This window comes from Eumetopias jubatus, unplaced genomic scaffold (assembly GCF_037043125.1).
Source record: "Eumetopias jubatus isolate StellerSeaLion01/CBP00866 unplaced genomic scaffold, mEumJub1_p1.0 scaffold_10, whole genome shotgun sequence".
NCBI classification, from domain to species: Eukaryota; Metazoa; Chordata; class Mammalia; order Carnivora; family Otariidae; genus Eumetopias; species Eumetopias jubatus.
Genome location: NW_028274816.1, coordinates 48,735,920 through 48,750,488, shown reverse-complemented (window position 1 = coordinate 48,750,488; position 14,569 = coordinate 48,735,920). Strand labels below are relative to the sequence as shown.

Below are 14,569 nucleotides of genomic sequence, written 5' to 3'. Positions count from 1 at the left end.
CAGCAGAATGAAATGCATATGCAGTCCATTCTTGAAACATTCTACTTTGAATCAGAGGTGGTACTTTTTCCTGTTTTCATGTCTTTCAGAAAATCCCTCTTCATCCACCCATCTTCAAAATACTGATTTTCCCCAGATGCCAATTGGTTCTCTTCTCTTCACTGTCTCTTTTTCTCTATGCACAGATCCACTCTAAAGGTTATACTGATCTAATTTTAGTGACTCTCAAATACCTCTCTCCATCCTAGACTTCTATTCAGAGTGTCAGAACCATACATCCAGTCTCCAAAAGTTATGACCACCTGAATATCCCTTAGACACTTCAAGTACATTTCCAAGGTCTACTTCATTACCTCCTTTGGTCCACCTTCTTCTTTCTTCTGTTTTCCATTTCCATTTTCTAGTCTCAGCACCTTCCCACTTGCCTATGCAGGTAACCCTATGCCTCTTTTTTTCCACTCTACAACCAATTTATGACCAATTCTGTTGCAACCCATTATACACTAATCAGTTTTCCCCTCTCTAGACCACTAATACCACCTTAATCTAGGAAACATCTCTAACAATGGTTACTTAATTATCTTTCCCACTTAACACACCTCAAGCCTTCTCCAGTCTTTAAGAGTATTGCCTCTAAAGTACAAATTTTATCAGGTAACGTATGTGCTATTTAATATTTCTTTATACTCCACAAAGCAGCAGACCAAGTAAAGTGGGGTATGCATTAGAATGGAATGTACAAGACAGTATATTGGAAGGGAGGAAAATACTAACAGATTGCATTCAAGAGCAGATCATTAACTCTGTGGATTGCCATTATTGCTGACTGATGACTTATAAATAAATATAAATATGTTGAGAGCGTTCTCAGTACATTTTTAAGACCACTGCTCTGTAGGAAAAAATCTAGTATTATTCGATAGATAAACATGCGCACTGCCTACCTCATTATATGTTTTTCTTCTTAGAGCTCAAAGAATCTTTCTTAACATACCGTGTCTTTTGCTGTTTCCTCAATTTACTAACTATTTTTCCTCTCCTCATGAATTTTAAAAGCTGATGCCCTGTACAAAGCAAATTCATTGTGAGGACAAAATTTTGATGTCCTCAGTGAAGCCTTGGAATACAAAATGAAATTTTTTTCACTTCATAGCACTTTCCCTTGTACATATTTCTGTCATTCATCTGTAATATCTCTTGGGTGTATGTATTTATATGTATGCCTCTCACTTAGCCTGTAACTTCTCATGAGCAAGGCCAGGGTTTTATTCATTTTGGTGCACCAGGCAACCAGTCACATTTTTTTTTTTTGTTGCCAAAATAAGATTTTATTTTGAAAGTCATTTGAAGGACAGTAAGGAAGGAGACCTAAGACTCAGCAGATGTAGATTCTAATGCGCATTCTTTGCAGCCCCCACGGTGGTCTTTGTCAGGCCAACAAGTTGCTTGCTTTCTTTGGTGATCCCGTGTTTAGCTTCCTGGAGAAGAGATCTTTTCCCATAAGCCACCTTCATTCTTTTTGTAGAGCAGAGCCTTGTTTCCAGGAAACAGTGCGCTGGTGGGAGATGGGTGTTTTTTTAAAAACATCAAGGTAGACCTAATATGTTCCACAAAGTGGGGCGGCTCAGCCAGAGGCGAAGTGGAAAGGTTCTCTAGTATTTGCTTATCATCTTGCTGCAGCCAGAAATCCACATGTGGAAAGGGCATCCAGGAATACGGTCCTATACGCAGTTGCTCTGTCTTTGCGTCGTAAATACTAATCATTGGTCCTCCTGTTAAAGCTCGGGCAGCACGGAGCTCCTCCTCTGGACCCCGATCTGGGAAGGATGCTCGGTAAATCTCTGCCGTCTTAATGTTGACAGCGATGCCATGAATCACTGGAAAGTGGTTTTCGTTTTCTTCCCGGTCATTTAATTCTGTCACACACAGTGTCACTAAGTGAACGTCCTCTGCTTGTCTGTCAAATTCACTGAGAAGCTGATGAGTAAGTTTTTGTGACAACTGCCTGTTGTCACTGAAGCCTCCCACGAGGTGCACCTCCAGCCTTCCACACTGAGTGTGGTCAGAGAAGGCTTTTATGGAGCTCATGATCAAGGGGACCTCCGCTCTGGTGTCGGTTCCATCACAGTGGGTCAAGCAGGTGGCCCCGTTACCTGTGTGCCTCAGGACCACAATGTGACAAGTGGTGGCATCATCAGAACCCAGAATGGAGATGGAGCCATCCTTTGGGGAGGTCACTGCCAGCTCTCTTTGCTGAACATACAGAAGGCCCTGGGGTCCCACTTGTTGAACAGACTGACCTCTGAGAAGTCTGGCTCTTTCCTCCAGAGGCGGGTGGGCTCGCACCAGGTCCCCGGCGGACTGCGGCAGCCGCACTCGCCGCCCCTCGACGAGCAGCGGCATCGCGGAGGCGGCCGCCCCAGCCCCGGGCCACCCGCGGCCCCCGCTTCCGGGCCGCCCCGCCGCGCCCAACCAGTCACATTTAAGGCAAACAGTATAATCATATATTTTTAGCATGAGATAGTAAGTAAATACAGAATGTATTATCAGAGAGAATTTTCTGCAATAGAAAACACAAAATAAGAAAACTAGTCTGACCACTGACATGGTCTCCAATATCTAGTTCTCACTAGTTCCAATCACTTTAGGATGAACTAGAGTATGCCCTTACAGGGATCAGTGTCATTCAAGGATGTGACTGTGGACTTCACCCAGGAGGAGTGGCAGCAACTGGATCCTGGACAGAAGGCCCTCTACAGGGATGTCACGTTGGAAAACTACTGCCACCTCATCTCTGTTGGTAAGGAAAATTCCTTGAATCTTTCAACATTATACATCTCCTTTCAAGAATTTCTAAAGCATATGGAATTTTGAATTTCAGACATCAGAGATGATGAATCCCTTTTTGTTAGCAGATAGTATGATTATGTCCTCACTTGCCTAGTGCAGGGTATTAACTTGGTAAGATGTCAATGTGTACATTGTCTGTCACCTTAGAGCTATATCTTTCTCTTCTTTCAATAGTTTTGAGGCCCAAGCAGCTTAGACCAAGTCTCATTTTTTATTACCAGGGTTTCACATGACTAAGCCTGATATGATCCGCAAGTTGGAGCAAGGAGAAGAACTATGGACAACAGAGAAAATTTTTCCAAGTCAGAGCTACCTTGGTGAGTCTGTAAAGCTAAAATCCAGCGGACTCAGGTAGTTGACACCTTTGAATGTTTTGAGGGATCTATTTTTTTAATTGTGGTAAAATACACATAACATAAAGCTTATTATCTTAACCATTTTTAAGCATATAGTTCAGGGGCATTAAGTACATTTACATTGTGCAACTGTCACCACCATCCATCTCCAGAACTCTTTTCATGTTGTAGAACTAAAACTGTACTCTGGGCACCTGGGTGGCTCAGTCGTTAAGCAGCTGTCTTCGGCTCAGGTCAGGATCCCAGTGTCCTGGGATTGAGTCCCACATCGGGCTCCCTGCTCAGCGGGAAGCCTGCTTCTCCCTCTCCCTCTGCCACTACCCCTGCTTGTGCTGTCTCTCTCTGTCAAATAAATAAATAAAATCTTAAAAAAAAAAAGAACTAAAACTGTACTCATTAAAAAATACCTCCCCATTACCTTCTCCCCCTAGCCTCTGGCAACCACCGTTCTACTTTCTGTCTCTATGAATTTATTTACATAGGCACTGTATATAAGTGGAGTCATGTGGTATTTGTCTTTTTTGTGATTAGCTTTTTTCATTTAACATAATGCCCTCAAGGTCTACTCATATTATAATATATCGGAATGTCCTTCCTTTTTAAGGCTGAGTAATATTCCAGTTGTATGTGTATATCATATTTTGCTTATCCAGTGGACACTTGAGTTGCTTCTACCTTTTGGCTACTCTGAATAATGCTGCTCTGAACATGAGTGTACAAATATCTACTTGAGTCTTTGCTTTCAGCTTTTTTGGTATGTACTCAGAAGGAGAAGTGATGGAATATACAGTAATTCTGTGTTTAATGTTTTGAGGAACTGCCATACTGTTTTCCATAATGGCTACACCATTTTACATTCCCAGTAACATACACAAGAGTTCCAGTTTCTCCACATCCTCACCAACACCTGTTATTCTCTATATTGGGTTTTGGGGTTTTTTTTAAATAGTTGAAGTCTTATTAGGGATCTGTTTTTAAAGGCCTGAAATCTTTGACGTGCTTATACGTGACTGATTTCCATGCCTCTAAAATCTTAAGTTTTTGATTTTGACTGTCATTCCTCATGTAAGTTCCTTCCTTGTTTGCCTTATTGTTTATAGAGATACTGACTGCTATTACCTTGCCAAGAATCTACTCCATGCTTTGTAGATATAATGTATGTGGAGATCTTAAGTGTGAAGTCCTTCAAGTTCTGACAGAAGCATAAACCCATGTATGTCACACCCAATATAAAGAGGCCTTCAGGCCTCTTCCAAGCCCATCCCTTCCACTAGGACAATCACACTTGTGATTTCTACCAGCATAGATTAGTTTTGTCTATCCTAGACCTTTTTCATATCTATTTTCTTTAACTCAGCTTAAGGTGTGAGAGACATACTCATGTTTTCGCAGTAGTTTAGGTAGTTTCTTTTAATTATAGAATAGTATTCAGTTTATACCAGTTTGTTTATACATCTCCAGTTCATAGACATTTGAAATGTTCCAGTTTGGGGCCATTATGAATAAAGCTATTGTGAACATTCTTGTAAACATCTTTTTGTGGACATACGTTTTTATTTCTCCTCAGTAACCACCTAGCAGGTGGTATCACTCATTCATTAGGCAGGGTATATTTCACTTTTTTAAGAAACTGTAAGCTTTTAAAAGTTACTGTACCATTTTAAAGTTTTACCAGAAATGTGTGAGAATTTTGATTGTCCCACCATCTCTTAGGTATTTGATATTATCAGTATTTTCATTTTGGTCATACAGAAGTGTATGGTAGTATATCTTTGCAGTTTTAATTTAGATATCTCTTAATGACTGATGATGTTGAGAACTTTTTCAAGTGCTTCTTCAGAGGTGCCTATTCAAATGTTCTGCCCATTTTTATTGGGTACTATATTTTTTCCTCAAGTAGTAGGAATTCTTTACATATACTGGATAGAAGTCTTTTGTTTGATATAGGTATTCTGAATATTTCCTCAGGTCTGTGACTTGCCTATTTATTTTAACGATGTCTTTCAATAAGCACAAATTTTTAACTCTGATGAAATCCAGTTTATCATTATTTTCTTATATAATTCTTTGACCTCTCAAATATTTTCCTTCTACTAGGTTGTGATGATAGTTTCCTATATTTTCTTCTAAAAATGTTATGAATATTTTGCTATTTTTATTCTATAGCCCATCTTATGTTAAGTTTGGTTTATGATGTGAGGTAAGGGCCAAAGGTCTATTTTCTTCCATATAGATACCAATTTCTCCCGTCACTTGTTAAATTAAATTGCTTGGTGATCTTATCAAAAAATTGTTTGATTATATTTGTGTCAGCGTATTTTTAGACTGTTCTTTCCTTTGCTATGTTTTAAGTCCTATTGCCAATACTACCTGGTCTTTGATTATTGGAACTTTCTAATAAGTCTTCAAGTCATAGTAAGTCTTCTAACTTTCTTCTTTTAAAAATTGTTTTAGCTATTCTGGGTCATTTTCTTTTTCAAATACATTTTAGAATCAACTTCTTGATCTCTTTAAACAAATGTGCTGGAATTTTTATTGTTGAGAACAAACATCTTAGCAATATTGAGTCTTCCAGATCATGACTATACTATATCTTTCTATTTTAGTTAGCTTCTCTACTTCCTGTAAGCAATATTTTATTATTTCTAGTATAGAGGTCTTATACATATTTCATTGTGTCTAATCTTTTAATATTTTAATGCCAATGTAAATAGTAGGATATTTAAAATTTCTTTTTCCAGTTTGTTGTTAATGTATGTACCCACAATTGATTTTTATGTATTTTTATCTGTTGATTTTGCATACTTCCACTTACTGTATTCTACCTATTAACTTAAGTTTTATTGTTGTTGCTGTTGTCCTTGTTTGTTTTGGTATATTCCTTTAGTTTTTGGAATATAAAACCTGCCTTGTAGAAAAGAGATATTTTACTTCTACATTTGTATGTTACTGCTTTCATTTCTTTTTCTTACTCTGTTATACTGATTAGGATCTACAGTACAATGTTGAATAGAAGTGGTGACAGTGAGCATTCTTATCAGTTCACTAAATTTAGAAGGAAGACATTTAATATTTCATTCTTGAGCCTAATATTAACTGTAGGCTTTTCATAAGTGCTCTTTATTAAATTCTGGAAGTTTTTTTCCTAGTTTTCGGATTGTTTTAATTATGAATGTTGTTTTTAACATGCTTTTTCTACACCTGTTGAGATGATCATATAATCTTTCTTCCTTAATCTATTACTATGTATATGACATTAATTAATTTGAATTTTAAACCAAATTTGGACTTCTGGGATGAACCCCAATTGGACAAGATGTATTATATCCTGCTTCTAAATTACTAATATTGGTTTGCTAATTTTCTAGCAAGTTTTTATGCATGATTTACCAAGGATAGTGATCTGTAGTTTTCTTGTAATGTCCTTGAAAAGTTTTTGTATCAGAATTCTGTCAGTAATATCAAACAGGGGGTGTTCCCTCTTCATCTATTTTCTTATAGGATTTATGTAATATTGGTATTACTGCTTCCTTAAATGTTTGATGAAAATCATTATTAAGTCATCTGGGCCTGCATTTTTATAATTCAAGACTTCTACTTCCAGCCCTGAGGAAGTAAGAGAGTCTGGAATTACACTCTTACAGGAAACAAAAAGAAAACTGGACAAAACTATTTTCAGATATTGAACAACAGGCAGCACAGGCCTGGATTCCTGAGAGAAGAGAAACAAATGAGATGAGCCCTACCTCATCCCAGGCTTTCATCTGAAAGCAGCTTCCAGACTACAGTACAGAGAAAGGAATCCAAAAAGAACCTGGCAATTTTACTGACTTGAGAAGACTGACATTGGCATTCAAGGAGATTGAGGTGGCTAAAATTTCCAGGACATACTTCCCAAAAGAAGTGAGCTATGCAGAAAAACAGTTCCCCAAATCTGGAAAAGGTTCTCCTTGAGTCTTTGGCTAAATATAAGCCTGCACATGTATAGGTGAAACTCTGTGAGACTAGACAAAGACATGTTCTAAGGAAAATACAACTACCATGGTGTTGTAAGATGAACAATTCCCATAGCCTCCTGTACAAAGAATCGTTTTATTTCTTTCCAGCCAGAACGGAGAGAACTTGTTGATATAGGATGTTAGATAGACACCCTAGGAAGGCCACACCTAATAAATGGGGCTAGATTAGCCATAGGTTAAAGACTTTGCAAGATTTGCCATAAAAGAGCTTAAATGGGTGCCTGGGTGGCTCAACTGGTTAAGCATCTGCCTTCAGCTCATGTCCATGCTCCTCGTATCCTGGGATCAAGCCCCACATTGGGCTCTCTACTCAGCAGAGAGTTGGCTTCTCCCTCTGCCCTTTCCCCCATGCGTGTTCTCTCTCTCTCTCTCAAATAAATAAAATCTTTTTTAAATTTTTTTTAAAAAGAGCTTAAACAAAAGCATCAAAAGGATTAAACCAACCCAAAAATAATTGCTATGTATCTGTTGGGTCCTCTAGAATGGAGATACTGAGATAGAGTTAGGAGTATAATAGATTTCTTAGAGGTACATCTATAAAATATAAAGGAGAAGAAAGTAAGATTAAACATAGAAAGCCATTAGATTATTATACAGATCTGGAACCTATGGAAGGAAAGAGGGAGATGCTAACAGGTTTGGGCAGGGAGAGCCTCAGACCATTGTGCAGACCTGACAAAGTCTCAACCAACCTAACTGGTCTGAAGCAAAGACTGTCCATCTGAGGAGTCCCCCATGGAGAGAAATAGCCAGCCTCTAGTACCTTCTCACTGTTCAGTCTTTGGATGGGAACTTCCTGTGGAAGCTCTGGTTTGATTCATCATCTAAAGAGTATCCTGAAGATGCTAACAATTGCAGGCTCTCAGGTAACTACACTTCTTTTTTTTTTTTTTAAAGATTTTATTTATTTAGTTGAGAGAGTGAGTGAGAGAGCACAAGCAGGGGGAGCAGCAGAGGGAGAGGGAGAGGCAGGCTCCCTACTGAGCAGGGAACCCGATGTGGAGCTCAGTCCCAGGACCCTGGGATCATGACCTGGGCCAAAGGCAGACACTTAACCAACTGAGCCACCCAGGCACCAAGTAACTACACTTCTTGCACGTGAATGGCAAGTTCTTTCCTGAAGGGAGGTCCCGTGGGCAACTCTATGGCTGCCACGGAATGCCAGTAAAAGGACAGTACTCTTTATGAAAATACAACATGTGTTAAACTCAACAACATTAAACTGATAATGTCTGATATCCAATAAAAAATTATTAAACATATGAAGAAGAAGGAAAATATGACCCATAAACGGGGAACAAATCAGTCAATTAAAAAAAAAAATAAGCCAATACAATCAGACCTAACAAAGGTAGAGGTGGTGGAATAATTTGCAGACAAGTATGCTAAAAGAGTCATTATAAATGACCTCAATATTATAAAGGATGTAAAGCAAAAGTGAACATAATGAGGCAAGATAGCAAAGATAGAAATAACCAAATGAAACATCTAAAGATGACGATTTAATATCTGAAATGAAAAGGAAGACCCAACTATGTGATGTATTTTAAAAATATTAAATATAAAGACACAGGAAGGTGAAACATAAAAACACGAAAAATATATATCATACTCTCTTGGGTTGCCCAAAGTCAGGATGAAATTAACAACCTACCCTACTCACCCAAAATTTGACTTATGATGTCAAGACTAAAATCTGACATAATGAGGCTTTCTGGGAAGAGCAAGGAAGATTCCCAGACTGGTCCTAAAATGGTCTGTGAGTGCGAGAGGGTGTATCTGGGTTTCGTGTTTATTGTGGTTGGAGGGTAGGTTAGGTGAGGGTTCTACATGTGGGCTAGTGATTGCGTAGTTTAAACTTCCTGCCAGCACCAACAGAAAGAGCATACAAGCTCTCTTATTGGCTTGCCCAGGTGTGGGGCAAGAGGGGAAAAAAGAAGGGCAGGTCTAGGAAGTTGTCAGCAGTAAGACCTCAAAAATGGAATCAGACTCTATTAAACATGCAAACACTAAGCATAAGAAAGTGGGAGTGGCTATACATCCAAGTAGATTTCAGAATACAGAATATTACAGTGATAGAGACACTTCATCAGAAGTCATAACAGTTCTAACAGAGCTTCAAAATCAGTGTTTCTCAGCTTTTTATCATTATCACTCCCCTAGAGAGTATTTTTAGAGATTTTTTTCTAATTGCCCCCCATTAAATTTCAATACTATAATCTATGTTCTGTTGCCATTTGGAGGGCCACAGGCTATTAAAATATCTAAGAAACCTTTTTTCATTTCCCCATTATAAGTTTTGCTCCCTTGGGAGAAACCCTCATTGAGAATGCATGCACTACATGAAACAAAACTGATAGACCTGAAAGGAGCAATGTAATTATAGCTTGAGATATAAACACCTCTCACTCAGTAATTGACAGAACAAAGAAAACAGTAAGGTTATGGAATGCTTGAAAAACTATACAATCATTTGTATCTAGTTCATCTTTATAGAATATTTTACATGGAACATTGACCAAGATAGACCATATATGCTGGGTCATAAAACAAGTATCAACAAATTGAAAAGAACTGAAATCATAATATGGACTCTGACCACAACAGAATTATATTTGAGCCTTAAACAACACAGGTTTGAATAATGCAGGTCCGCTTATACGTGGGTTTTTTTTTTATAAATAAAGTATGTGCTATAGTGTATTTATAAAAAAGTATAGTCCTTATGATTTTTTAAATAATATTTTATTTTCCCTAGCTTACTTTATTCTAGGAATACAGTACATAATACATATAACATACAAAATATGTGCTGACTGTTTATGTTATTGGTCAACAGTAGGCTATTGGCAGTTAAGTTTTGGGGGGGAGTCAAATGTTATTGATGGATTTTCAACTGTGTGGGGGGTTGGTGCCCCAACCTCACATTGTTCAAGGATCAACTGTAATTCAATCAAAAATATCTCTATGTGTAAAACTAATGTAATGTTGTGTGTCGACTATACTTCAATCTTTAAAAAAATGTATCTCTAAATTTACCAAACATTAGGAAATTAATCACCACATTTCCAAATAAGAGGAATCAGAGAAGAAAACCTAAAGTAAATTTAAAGATACTTTGAATGATAATTAAAACAATATACCAAAATTTGTGGGATGCAACTAAAGCAGCATTTTAATTTTTTATCCTTTTAAATCAGGGATCTAAACTGTCATCCTAAGTAACTAGAAAAAGAAAAATAAATTAAACTCAAACGTTAGTAAAAGCAGGGGTGCCTGGCTGGCTCAGTCAGAAAAGCATGCAACTCTTATCTCAGGGTCAGGAGTTCAAGCCCCACATTGGATGTAGAGATTACTTAAATAAACTTGAAAAGTTTTTTTTTTAAGTTAGTAAAAGGAAAAAATAAAGACTAAAACAGAAATCAGTGAAATATGTAACAGAAGAATAATAGAGAAAATGAGTGAAGCCAAAAGCTGATTTGTTAAAATAATTGATAAATTAATAAACCATAGCTAATATGGTTAATAATTCTTATACTAATAAGAAATAGAAGACACAAATTACCAATATTAAAAATTAAAGAGGCTGCATCACTACAGATCCTACAGATATTAAAAGGACAAATAGGGAATAAACAAGTAATTTTATATCAACAAATAGAGTAGGAGAGGACAGTTCCCAACTCATTTTATAAGGCCAGCATTACCCACAACCAAAGGCACTATAAAAATAAAAAAATGACACAGCAACATCATGAAGCTAGAAAAAAACTATAATAAAATATTATAAAACAGAACCTAGCAATATTTTAAAAAGATAAAACTTCATGACTAAAAAGAGCTTATCCCAGGAAAGCAAAGATGATTTGATATTCAGAAATCAGAGGCACAGTCAGTTAAGTGTCCAACTCTTGGTTTCGGCTCAGGTCATGATCTCAGGGTTGTGAGATTGAGCCCCACGTCAGGCTTCTTGCTCAGTGCGGAGTCTGCTTGATATACTCTCTCCCTCTGCCCCTCACGCCCATGTTCTGTCTTTCTAAAATAAATCTTTAAAAAAATCAATCTATGTAATTCCCCATATAAAGGTGAAAAGAGGTCTAAAGTCAAGGATATGAGGTGCCACTTAATGTAACTAGAAAAAAATTGAGTAAAACCATGAAAGTATCTCAGTAGACATGGGAAAATAATTAAATTCAGTTCCTTTTATAAAGCCTTAGAACAGATTAGCAATCAAAGGGAATTTCCTCAGCTTCATTAAGGGTATCTTTGAAAAACTTATAGCCATCATCATACTCAAGCTAGAAAGCCTGAATGCTTTTCCTCTGAGATCAAAACAAAAGATGCCCACTATCACCACTTCTATTAAACATTGTAGTAGACACAAGTCAGTACAATAAGGCAAGAAAAAGAAACTAAAAGGCTACCAATTAGAAAGGGAACTATCTTTAAAAAAAAAAAAAAAGGAACTATCTTTATTTGTAGGTGAAATGATTGTGTACCTAATAAATCCTAAGGAATCTGAAAAAGAACTGTTAGAGGAGAAAGGGCGGGCTGACAAGAGGGCGGGTTGTGGACTGGCGGAGGAGGGACCCACTCGAGCGACCCGCGGAGAGTGGCGGTCCCGACGCCCTTGGAGCCGCAGACCAGCAGGAAGAAGATGAGCCTTAAGTCTGAATGCCAGGGAATTCATGTGGATCAGTCAGAGCTCCTTTGCAAGAAAGGATGTGGTTACTATGGCAACCCTGCTTGGCAGGGTTTCTGCTCCAAGTGCTGGAGGGAAAAGTACCACAAAGCAAGGCAGAAGCAGATTCAGGAGGATTGGGAACTGGCAGAGCGACTTCAGCGGGAGGAGGAAGAGGCCTTTGCCAGCAGTCAGAGCGGCCTAGGGGCCCAGTCCCTCACATTTTCCAAGTTTGAAGAAAAGAAAACCAATGAGAAGACCCGCGACGTTACCACAGTAAAGAAATTCTTCAGTGCTTCATCCAGGGTTGGATCAAAAAAGGCAGAAATTCAGGAAGCAAAAGCTCCCAGTCCTTCCATAAACCGGCAAGCCAGCAATGAAACGGATAGAGTGTCTAAAGAGTTCATAGAATTTCTCAAGACCTTCCACAAGACAGGCCAAGAAATCTATAAGCAGACCAAGATATTTTTGGAAACAATATATTACAAAAGGGATTTAAGCATTGAGGAACAGTCAGAGTGTACTCAGGATTTTTACCAGAATGTGGATGAAAGAATGCAGACTCATGGAAAAGTGCCTTCAGAAAGAGTTGAGAAGATAATGGATCAGATCAAAAAGTACATCGTGGGCGCCTGGGTGGCTCAGTTGGTTAAGCGACTGCCTTCGGCTAAGGTCATGATCCCGGAGTCCCGGGATCGAGTCCCACATTGGGCTCCTTGCTCAGCAAGGGAGCCTGCTTCTCCCTCTGACCCTCCCCCCTCTCATGTACTCTCTCTCTCTCATTCTCTCTCTCTCAAATAAATAAATAAATCTTTTAAAAAAAAAAAGTACATCGTGACTCGTCTCTATAAATATGTGTTCTGTCCAGAAACTACAGATAATGAGAAGAAAGATCTCGCTATTCAAAAGAGGATCAGAGCCCTGCACTGGGTTACACCTCAGATGCTTTGTGTCCCTGTTAATGAAGAAATTTCAGAAGTATCTGTTATGGTGGTGAAAGCAATCACAGATATCATTGAAATGGATTCAAAGCGTGTACCTCGAGATAAGTTGGCCTGCATCACCAAGTGCAGCAAGCACATCTTCAATGCCATTAAGATCACCAAGAATGAGCCAGCCTCAGCCGATGACTTTTTACCAACTAAGGGCAACCCCCCACGCCTTCAGTCCAATATCCAGTATATCACCCACTTCTGCAACCCAAGCCGATTGATGGCTGGGGAGTATGGCTACTATTTCACCAATCTGTGCTGTGCTGTGGCTTTCATTGAGAAATTAGACGCTCAGTCTTTGAATTTAAGTCAGGAAGATTTTGATCTATACATGTCCAGCCAGACTTCTCCCAGGAAGCAGGAATCTGAGAATTGGGTTCCTGATGCTTGCTTAGGGGTTAAGCAAATGTATAAGAACTTGGATCTTCTGTCTCAGTTAAATGAACGGCAAGAAAGGATCATGAGTGAAGCCAAGAAACTTGAAAAAGATCTAATAGAGTGGACAGATGGAATTGCAAAAGAGGTTCAAGACATTGTTGAGAAATTTCCGCTTGAAATTAAACCCCCAAATCAATCTTTAGCAGCTTTTGACTCTGAAAATGTTGAAAATTATACACTTCCTGCACCATTGCAACCTCAAGTTTATGCAGGATGATAAAAATTTACATGGGTAGTATTTATTTGAGCCTAAATTGTAGCTAGCCCTTACTACAGTCCATGATTGGGATCTAGATTATGACTTAACTGCTTATAAATGTCAGAGCATTTTTAAAGGTACAGTTTGTGGGGATTGTTTTGTTTTGTTTTTCCTGGCAGAGGAAGCTTAGTAAATAATAAAATACTATTTATTTGAGTTAAAAAAAAACTGTTAGAACTAATAAGTAAATTAGCACATTCACAGAGTTCTTGTTTTAGAGCAAATTTTAAGAAACTTTGTCCAATATTTTTACAATTATTTTTCTGCGCTATTCTCAATTACATTTTAAATAATTTTAACCTATTCTCTGTAGAGTTTATTAAGAAGTTTATATATATATTTTTAGTTTGGGTAATTTCTGTTAACCAGACTTCCAAAGTACTGATTCCCCATTCTCTTATGTTCCTATGCTGTTAAACTCATCCAGTGAATTTTGCATTTAAGATACAAGGTTTTTAAAGTTTGCATTTTCTTATCTCTCCTGAATTCTCCATCTTTAACCATATTTCCACCTTTTCTTGTAGATTTTGTAAGCATATTTACTATAGTTATTTTAAATTCCTTATCTTGTAATTTTAATGGCGAGGACATATATCTGTCTGATTCTGTTGACTATTTTTTATCTTCTCTATTGGTCATATTTTCCTGTCTCTTCTCAGGAAAAGCTTGTAGATAATATGTTGTCAAGATGCTGGATTCTTTTTCTTCCTCTGAAAATTGCTGAGTTTTCACCCAGAAGGCAGTTAAGTTACTGATGGCTCATATTGATTCCTTTTTAAGATTGCTTTTATGTTTTTTAGATGATTTCTGTTTCAGCTTCAGTTTTGCCTTTAGTTTTATGGTGTTTCTCTTAGTCCTGGGATGCAGCCGTTAGCCATTCTGGGGTTTCAGTAGAAAGACCAAAGGTTCCTCTCACTAGGTTCCTCTGATTTGGCACAGGACTGGTATTAAAAAGTATTTTTCCAGGGCTAAAC

General features: G+C 37.9%; 2 protein-coding genes and 1 pseudogene across 8 annotated transcripts in view; 2 read left to right on the top strand and 1 right to left on the bottom strand.

The window, feature by feature from the left end:
- Positions 1-14,569, top strand: part of ZNF382 (zinc finger protein 382) — a 29,671-nt gene that overhangs the window by 3,128 nt on the left and 11,974 nt on the right. For 3 of the 7 annotated variants that reach the window (XM_088028458.1, XM_088028460.1, XM_088028459.1), the window contains exons 3-4: positions 2,716-2,800; positions 3,072-3,167. In XM_088028458.1, coding sequence (XP_087884584.1) covers positions 2,716-2,800; positions 3,072-3,167 — 181 coding nt within the window. Of the gene's footprint in view, positions 1-2,442; positions 2,801-3,071; positions 3,168-14,569 lie in introns of those variants that run through there. The other 4 variants (XM_088028455.1, XM_088028457.1, XM_088028456.1 and 1 more) reach the window with 2 other exon arrangements.
- Positions 1,320-2,431, bottom strand: LOC114198963 (protein N-terminal asparagine amidohydrolase pseudogene; annotated as a pseudogene).
- Positions 11,813-13,624, top strand: LOC114198965 (rab5 GDP/GTP exchange factor-like). The gene is made up of 2 exons (XM_028090680.2): positions 11,813-12,527; positions 12,738-13,624. Exons 1-2 carry the CDS (start codon positions 11,883-11,885, stop codon positions 13,551-13,553), a joined length of 1,461 nt encoding a protein of 486 aa, XP_027946481.1. The 5' UTR covers positions 11,813-11,882; the 3' UTR covers positions 13,554-13,624.

What these genes read in the sequence shown, in the direction of transcription:
- LOC114198965 (XM_028090680.2), top strand. Translation starts at nt 11,883, where the DNA reads ATGAGCCTTAAGTCTGAATGCCAGGGAATTCATGTGGATCAGTCAGAG. An exon ending in TGGATCAGATCAAAAAGTAC is followed by an intron (nt 12,528 to 12,737) that starts ATCGTGGGCGCC and finishes AAAAAAAAGTAC; the next exon opens with ATCGTGACTCGTCTCTATAA.